The sequence below is a fragment of the Lytechinus variegatus genome, chromosome 17, assembly GCF_018143015.1.
Source record: "Lytechinus variegatus isolate NC3 chromosome 17, Lvar_3.0, whole genome shotgun sequence".
In the NCBI taxonomy this organism is placed as follows: domain Eukaryota; kingdom Metazoa; phylum Echinodermata; class Echinoidea; order Temnopleuroida; family Toxopneustidae; genus Lytechinus; species Lytechinus variegatus.
This window is the reverse complement of record NC_054756.1, coordinates 9,141,133-9,150,826: the sequence shown is the minus strand read 5'-3', so window position 1 is coordinate 9,150,826 and position 9,694 is coordinate 9,141,133. Positions and strand designations below refer to the sequence as shown.

The window sequence follows — 9,694 nt, the reverse complement described above, 5'->3', positions numbered from 1 at the left end:
AACATGCATTTAATTTTGGGGAAAGAGTTTTGAAAATAATGGATACAAAATTTGACATTAACCTACAATTAAGATATATTTTGTTCGGTATGTTTGTTCAAAGGTCACACAAGTTTCTTTTGAATCAATGTTTGGTTTTGGGTAATCAAATGGTATATACATGTATGTATATGCAGACATCTAAATATTTTACCATCTTTTGATTTCTTCTGGGTTAAGTTCAAACAAATTCATTTTCACCAAAAAACAATTGGGCATTACTAATAGGCAAATATAAATTTGAAAAGAAATTGAAAACTTTGCATACATGTTCTTCATTTTTATAATTAATTGGCAACAATTCAAAAAAAAAATCAGAAGTTAAAGTTAAATGATAGTAGTTGCAGTTAAACACTAATGTCGTGAGAAAGTCTGTAAACCAAGGTTAAGTATGACTATATCATCGTGGATCTAGATGTGGTACAGTTACATAAACTGAACTTTGTGAAATCATAAAATCTAAGCTGAAATACGATCACACTGAAGATCGCCAACACAGATAGGCACACGTGGGACAGTGTATTATAATTGCTGTAATGAAGACCCGACGGAAGTGACCGAATCCGCGTTTATTGTGCTTATTTCTCAGCAATTACACAATTTCTTCCAGAATCCTTTTGCACATATTTTTTATTCATACAAACAGACACTTGGGTGGTCATTATATTAGATTCTGTAAAAAGTCATTTTGAGATCGTTACCAAAACTGGAATTTACCTTTAAGTCATTCAGTTATCGATTTATTTTTTCCTAGGAAACGATATCTAGACATGTGCGCTTGGCACTTGCTATATATTTTTCTCTCTCTCTCTTGCTTTGTCTTTTGGAATGAAATTCACCTCATCTGTATATTTTTGCACTTGCAAAAGACCTACATGTATATAGATGGAGGGGAGGGAGGATGCCTCGGGACCCTCAAAAGATACTGGTATCGTACTGATTCCTAAATTTTGCATTGTATTCTTTCTTGAGCTGTTTGAAAGCAAGCACGACATCATCCTCATGTGGCCCTAGCTCCTCCAAAGCGACACTGGACAGAGACCAAAAAAAGAGAAAAAAAGGAAATTACATGTACAAGGGTTACTGACAGTACAATGTTTTAACAAATAAAACTTAAACCAGACTAAGAAAACTCACAAAATTGGACAAAGGATAACAAAGTGATGACATTTTCTTGTGGGCATCATTTCAGTGAAACAGTTTTATACAAGCCTCCGTTCATAACTGTATTGCGGCTGTCACATTGAAAAAAAATGTATCTGAACATTTTGACTTTTTCAGGATTTGACATTTGGTGGGGTTTTTCAGGGAGCTCTTTTTCATTATCGTACTCTAATATATTTTTTAAATTTGCCAACTCGTTTGAAGGTAAAAGGTAAAAAGTGTCGCAGTAGAGCGCAAAGTTCTTTGGTAAAAATCTGTTAAAGTTTTCTTCCATCAAATGAGTGAGCGCGCCCAGCTTCGTGAAATATGGCAAAAGAATGTATCTGCAACATACATATTTTTACCATAATCGGTGAGCCACGAACTTCATAGACTAGTTGATGGCCAAAAAATGTATCTACAACATACAAATAGTATGCCATGATATTCTGAGCCCAGTTTATGACAAAACAGTGTATTTGCAACATACATCCTTTTCTACAAATTGTGCCAACAAAAGTCAGAAACTAGTTTATGGTAAAAGTGTGTACATGTACGTGCAAATTACACCCTTTTACCAGTTTTCATGTCTTTTAAAGTTTTAAAGGCTTGTTTCATGGCTAAATTGAATTTGACCAAAAACACAAAATGATTCGTCTGCAGATACATCATTTTGCCATGATTCAACCAGAGAAACTGATCGATATATCTAAAGATACATCTTTTTGCAATGATATCACCATAGGAATTGTATGATGTATCTGCAAATACATAATTTGACCATAAACGTAGGACCATCATGGCTAATTCAGTGGATTCATAACCTATGCACCAATTTCTCCCCCACCTCCTGGACCCCGGTCAACGGCATAAGCAAGCCGGCCGAGCCACGTCACACCGGTCGGAGCAACATATATAAATGCAGCGCACGCCACAGAGATGTGATGTTAACTTTTACCCATGAGGCACTGCAAAGTTCGGCTTGTCTGGTGTAACTGATAGGAGGCGCAATGTAATGTGGAGCCACCAAATTTCATCTCTTTTGTAAAAAGCATATAGTCTCAAACGGGATACAAGTGACATATTCTTACCTGATCGATGCTATGACAAGAACAAAATCTTTCAGCTTATCAAATGTTTCACCAGATTGCAGTCTGAAATATACAAATTCAAGACACAAAAAATATGAAAGGGCTCTGCCATTTGTGGAAAGTGTATGGGCTGCCAATTTGCGAGCTTTGGTGTCAAATATATACAAAATCTTGTAATGCACTATACACTATTCGCCCGCTTTCATCCCACCATCAACTTCCAAAGATCTCCCACAGAACATGAGAAGCCTATGATCAACAGGCGTTCATTTTTTGTGATAAATCTGTAACGGGAAAAGATCATGCCGCAACATTTCATGACTTTTTTCCTTCAAGTCTCGCACAACTTTTAACCCTTATTAAGCTCTCGTCAAATTTCACAGCTACGCCGCCGCGTAAATTTTTTTTGACCGCGCCACTCGCTGACTTTTTACTTTCAAGTCCTGTGCATCCTTTGAGACCAAATTCGCAATGCCCAGGTAAGCGGTTCTGAAATTATATACTTTTTAAGCGCATGTCAGTCCCTAAATTGCTCTAAAACGTAATTACGTATACAAAGTCAATGCAAATTGTGTTTTTCAACCAAAAATCATAAATGTAAGATTATTTTTACTTTTGTTGGTTTAGATGGATTTTTTGTTTTAATTTTTTTCTGATTGCGAAAGGGCACCCGACAAATTTCATCAAAAACAATAAAAAACAAAGGTTTGAAAAAACAAAGAAATACATAAGAATAAAAAAAACAATAAGATACATAGGAAATTAAATGCTTCAGGGCAATTTTTTTGTAGATTTTTGTTAGAAATGTAAAAGTCTATATGTTCACCAAAAATTTGCATTCTACTAGCTATATAAATTAAGTTGAAGGCAGAAGCATACAAAAAACAAAATTAGGGCAAATTTCATTCGCTTATTTGCATAATTAATACAAAAATATGAGCAATTAATTTTTGAAAAGTTTATTATAGTCTTGCAGTTTACATCCGGCTCAACACGCATGCAAATTTTCACGGCAATCGCCCAATGAACAGCCGAGATCGGGGGGGGGGGTCAAACTGATACCTGTCATCAAGAACTCTTTCTAGTTAAAAGAAAGCTGCTAGCCATATTATCATTCTAAAAGCATGCTTATTCTGAGCTGTCATTAAAATATTTTAGTTTTGACAGCCCAGAGACAATACATGCATGGGTGTCGATCACGGGGGGATATATCCCCCCCAATATTTCAAGTGGAGGGGATGGCCTGTTTTATCATTCCCCCAAAATAATTTAGGGTAGAAAAATTATAATGATGATGAAAAAATAAAAAGTTTGATCATGATGATTATAATATGCCATCAATCAGTTTGTTTCCCTCCCAATTTGTGTATATTGTTATTAAATGAAAAAAATTCTTTTCCAGGACTTTTAAACAGATGGGTGGAGGTTCAAGATGAAAAAGAATGAAATGTTTATGCATATGATATTTTTTAACACATGACATAAAAGGACCCTGACGAAAAACAACTTTTGTTGATAGAGTGTTCCATCCCACCAGTGGTGAATAAATTAATTTTAATAAATCAATTAATTCAAAAGGGTAGAAAAATAAACGGGATTAAAAGGGTGGCAAGATAAACGGGGAAAACCCCGTGGATGTAAATCCCACAGGGGTAGATCTTGAAAAAGTACAAATAACTTTTCTCAGATTTACCCCTCCCCACATCCAAGTGCATGATGTTTGTCCCATTTAATCTACAACCCTTTTGAATATCACTTCATTTTTGTTATGTAAAATAAGTAAATCGCCAGGCATCGCTGTCATAAAAAGTTATTGTAAGCGAATTCCAATGCACGAAATTAACAAGCTACATGTACCAAGAATTTCTCTTTGCGCATATCTAACAAAACGCATGTAAAAGATCTTGAGCAAATTATCCTGATTATATCGCAGACATATCTGAGGTTAAAAATGCAAAGCGCAAAAAAGTATTCCAAAATAACAAACTTCTTTCAAGCAACCCCAAGCAAGAAAGCAGAAAAAGAAATGAGAAAGGAATCTGAAAGTCTGCTGCAAGAAAAAGAAACAGCTAGTATAAGTGAATTAGAATCAGCATCAACTAGCACCACAGTGGAAAGGGAAGGTGAAGAAATCTTCCATGATGATGAACCAAATCACCCTCAAGATTGTTCGATCATTCCCCAAAAGAGACAAAATCACAAAAGACATACTTTCAGAAGTGGTTGACCAGATATCCATGGCTCCATTACCAACCGTAGATCCAAGGAGTGACTTGTTTCGAGTGCAAGCGGGCTCATGAAAGAGTGAGCCCATATCAAATGCAAAAATTTCACTTTTAAAAAGTCATAATGTTTGTTTGATGATCAGTAGCTCATATGTATCGTGCTTTTGTTGTATGCGGTTGGATGTAATTAATATAAAACATTTTATCATGTGACCCCATCAGACACCTCTCATGAAAATATTGAGGTTCAGTGAGTTCAATATAATATGATCATATTTTTACAATTTTTTAATATGTGAAATCAATTAATGGTTTCAGAAAGAATAATCATTCATTTCTCTCAAAAGCGTATCTTCGGATATGAACATCAGATGTTTTTTTTCCCCATGTTATTCTTGTTATTGTTATGGACTTGAATAACTAAACTTGATTGATTTTTTCTTATTTTGGCAAAAAGAAATCTCTTTGAGTTTGGATAGGGATGACAGTTTTGCATTTATATGAGCACAATCATGCGGTACGTAAATTTCATTTTAACACATATATTAGCTGATATTACACACTGATGGTTCAAGAAAATGTTGGAGAAATATTATAACATGACAGATGAGTTTTTTATTGTTTTTACATGTATGTTTGTTTCGTTTCATGCACTTATAAAGCATTTAAAACATGTTAAAATCCAGGGTTAAAATCGTCTAAGGGATGACGGTAAGCCCTATGGCGCATGAGAAGCCACACAGTTTGTAATTTTTGCTAGTCTTAATTTTCAAAAAAATTATATACATGTAGGCCTAAGTACAGTACGCTGCAACAATGAAGGAATTTCCAAGAACACCATGCATATCAACCACTCCCAAATGTCCTAACTTGTGATTTTAGTGGGGGTAATGTTGAAAGATCCCCATCCACAAGAACATTTGTGTCAATCATCCCCTCCAACCAAGAATACAGATCGACACCCATGAATACATGTTTTGCATTACACATATGCTGGTCTGGAATAATGCTTCAAGTTAGGTGATTATTTGACCTATGGAAGGTCGACATATCCAGAGTCTACCACATGTTAGAAAATCATCATACCCGTTTTCTCGTTGAATCAGCTTCTTTGAGCCATGTTTGAAGAAGTCATATGTGTATGCATTCAGGTAGACCTTCTTTCCGCGCTTGTCAGCAAGGTCTTCTGCTGGTATCAGAGTTGGTATTTTGGATTGTTCTATATGAACTCCTTGACGAATAGCCTATTAGGGAAAATCCAAAATTTACAGAGGTGGTTATGAAACCATAGTTTTACACAGATTTATATTAATTATGATTCATAATATAAATGAATTCTTAAAAATGTTATGAAAGATACAGAAATGAGAAAGTCTTGAAAATCAGGGGTTTTTCATCATACACGTATCTTTATACATCTATAACTGGTTCACTTGCATAAACTCACATTTGTGAAACGAAGAAAATCTAAACTGACTCTGACAACACTGAAAATCTCCAACACATAGAAGTACATGTGGGACAATATATTATTTCAGCTTGGAAAAATACACAAAAATCTGGCAGGAATACCATGAATTTTGACCACTTCTCTCCAATTACAAATATTGTACCAGAATCAGTTGGCAAATATCGTTTTTCATACATACATGTACAAATACTCTAAAAATTTTGTTAGATTATGTTTCACTATATTTTAAAAACATTGTTCCCATGTCTGGCAGTTAATGTATAACTAATAACATTTGTGCCCAGCCACCCTAAAACCAACAATAAAGGTTCACTGTAAAAAGCTCAAACAATAACTTGGTCTACAAAAAGTCAAAATTAGAAAATGAGCTTTTCTGAAATGGTAAATTCTTCTTCTTCCTACTGTCAGAATTTGAAGTTGTACAGTTAAAGGAGAATGAACCTTTGGAAGAAGATAGCTTGTATGAAAACAGAAAACTTTAAGAAACAGATCCACGAAAGTTTGAGAAAAATCAGACAAATAATGAGAAAGTTATGAGCATTTGTATATTGCGATCACTAACGCGATGAAGATCCTCAAATTGGCAATATGACGAAGATGTATGATGTCACTTGTGAACAACTCTCCCCATTACTTTAGTATATATTTCACTTAAATTGCCTCTTTTATCACATTCATCAGTAGATCATGTGTGCTTTCTATAAGAGGGCATGTCATACAGATTTTTAAAGAATACGCATGGATAAAGTGTTTGTATCACCCCAAGAAAAAGCAGAAAGAGACATTTTGAGGGTATGTATTTTATAGTCCATCAACGGGAAAGTTGTGACATGTGACATCACACATCCATGTCGCAATGCAAATGGGAGGATCTTCAGAGCATTAGTAATTGAAATATTCAAATGCTAATAACATTCTCGTTATTTGTCTGATTTATCTCGAACTTTTCTTGTTCTTATTATTTGATTTTCCTGTTTCGATATAAACCTACGTATTCCTAAGTTTTCATTCCCCTTTATATAAAACAGGCTGCGCACTATTGTTTGGCTCCACTTGGGTGCAGGCCACGCTGTAATTGGACGATGCTGCTGACAAATGGTGCTCGCGCCGGGTGCTTCCTGCACTGCAGGAATCATCTTCTAGCTTAGAATGTTCTCTACCAAGCTCAAAAAAAAAATCTCCAAATTTATTTTTGGCGAGTTATTGTTGGTTTGGGTGTGGCAGGTCACATTTGATACCATCAATTAATACCTGAGATATGTCTGCATCAAACTTCTCCAGATCCTTGTCCGTGCTACCAGATGTCATAACAAATGGAGACAAGGTTGTACCCTTGTTGGATGAGGCTGTAAGCTTGGTAATCAGTTTGCCTTCTTCTCCAGTAGCACTCAATGAAGGCGGTGATAAGACGGGTGGCTGTATTGCTGTGAATTAAAGCATCGATTGACATTTATTTGGCTACAAAGAAAGAGCTGCAAAGGTCCCATAAGTCACTTGTGTACGCAATGTGTTGGAACAATGAAGCCATGGAAATTTGCTAAACATCTTATAGCAATTACCATTAAAAAAAAGTGAAGGAACAAAATGGAACCATCATCCAAATTGCATTCCATATACTAACTACATGTAGCACTATTCTTTATAAAACTAAAAGAATCGTTGTTGGTGTTTTTTATTTTAGAACTGCCAAGCAACTTTGAGTAGACCCTACTTTTAATCCTAAATAGACTGCACTATTCCGACGCCTACATGTAAGACGGGGGGGGGGGGCTGATTCAGCCCCCCCCCCCGACGAAAATTGGCACATGCCTTATCAATGGCATTATCTACACAAGTATAATATCTAATTCTGCGAAAAATCTCACTGCTCATTAATTATGCTAACTTGTGCGTAAAATAATCAGTTCGCTCTTTAATGTCCCTAAAATGCTAATTTTTGTTTCGAATACCCTAGATGGGCATCTGATCAAATTCATTTTTCAAAAATTTCAACATCACATTTATTTTCTTATGTATTCTAGTGTTTTCTAAATTTCTTATGTATTTTTTTTGTTCGACTTTTTTTAGGTGATCTGTCAATTGACAGATCAACTTTTAATTTCGTACGAATTTTCTTTTTTTTTTTTTTTTTCCGCCCTTTTCTTGTTCCACTAAAATCTCAAAATCTACGTCATCAATTATCTTCAAAATATCATCAGATATAGGGACATATCATGTCATGTGTACGAAACAGGTTCAAGGTCAAAAGGTCATCATGACGTCATCTAGACGCCATTTTGTAAAATCACATTATCAATCATATCTTCATTATCAATTATCAAAAATTAACAATATTTACATCACATTAACTTCAGGTCAAGGGTCAACTGCCCATGTCATCAAAGGTCATGTAAAGGTCACGACGTGCGCGTACGCGCGCGTCAAAATTTTAAAATGCTCAAAATCACTTTTTGACCAAAACAGAGTACGAATCAGGTCATTTTAAGCATTTCAAAAATTTGCGCGCGCGCACGGTTACGCGCGCGTTCTCGCGCGTAACGGCACTATAAAACATAAGATCGCCATTTTTTTCACATCAATGCACCGATAATATAATTCTGAACAATTTGATACCTTGATCAACCTTCTACGACAAGTAATAAAGGAATAAGCCTCCATCAAAGTTTACAGCACACGCGCGCGGGCGCACTAACCATAGACAATATATGTGCAAAAACATGCCTATACAAAATTCATTATAGCTCTTAAAGTAGTCCATTGACCCCCACTTTTTTTTCATATTCGAATAGAGTATGGATGGGAGATGTGATTTCATGTCACATTTGACCCGAAATTTTATCCTGACGTCATCAAAATGGCGTCGGAACTCAAAATTTCCATTTTGCTACTTATGACGTCATCATAATTATGCAAATTTGACTTTAACTCTGTAAATATTGATCAATTTTTGCTCAGTTTTTTTCTACGTTGTAGCTGAGGACATGTTCTTTCTATTGTGATGGGTATATTTACATTTTAAGGATCGGATCATCCTCAAAAGTGGCAAGTTATAGAGGCATGTCATTTTCGCTCATTTTGTGTGCAATCTCTATGGGAAATGACTTTTTCTCAAAACTGGATTTTACATTCCTCTATTTCGCGAGCCATATCTCCATTTCTATTTGTTGGTTTTCTCTGAGCTTGGAGTATGTAGTAGCTGAGATTGTAAGCTATCGCAAGTGTGGTCTTCGTTTTCCGATCAGATGCCGGGATCATGCCCGTATTTCACTTGCAAAGTTGGATTTCAGATCCTCTTGTTTTGCTTATGTGTAAAGTCTATGGGAAGTGTGTAGCTCAATGGGTAAGGCATCAGTCTTGCGTCCTCAGGGTCCGGGGTTCGAATCCAAAAGTGGACATAATTTTTTTTTCTTTTTTTTTTCTTTTCAACATTTCGCAAATGTTCCTTAATCACCATTACAAGGTATATAAGTTCAAATATCGCACAATAAAATAGATTAAAATCGTTTTTAATAAGCCTATAACATGTACAATGTGTATCGCCTACATGTATTTCACATATTTTGAGTTCCCTCTTTTTAAGAGTATTCCACATGTTCTTTTCGTAATAAAAGTTTGGTTTTCAATATGAGCATCGTATTGATCTCAATAAACATGGTGATTGTATTCGTGATCATGAAAATCAGAGACAGATCACCTAATTCGTCCTCATGACGAATTAAAATTCT

At 35.4% G+C, this 9,694-nt stretch overlaps 1 protein-coding gene across 3 annotated transcripts in view; it reads right to left on the bottom strand.

Annotated features, from left to right (window-relative positions):
* Positions 1 to 720: 720 nt before the first annotated feature.
* Positions 721 to 9,694, bottom strand: part of LOC121430669 (probable ATP-dependent RNA helicase DDX60) — a 113,627-nt gene continuing 104,653 nt past the window's right edge. For all 3 annotated transcript variants that reach the window (XM_041628006.1, XM_041628007.1, XM_041628005.1), the window contains exons 40-43: positions 7,221 to 7,393; positions 5,585 to 5,742; positions 2,274 to 2,336; positions 721 to 1,069 (exon numbers count right to left, since the gene is read on the bottom strand). In XM_041628006.1, coding sequence (XP_041483940.1) covers positions 955 to 1,069; positions 2,274 to 2,336; positions 5,585 to 5,742; positions 7,221 to 7,393 — 509 coding nt within the window. In that variant the 3' untranslated portion in view covers positions 721 to 954. The remainder of the gene's footprint in view (positions 1,070 to 2,273; positions 2,337 to 5,584; positions 5,743 to 7,220; positions 7,394 to 9,694) is intronic.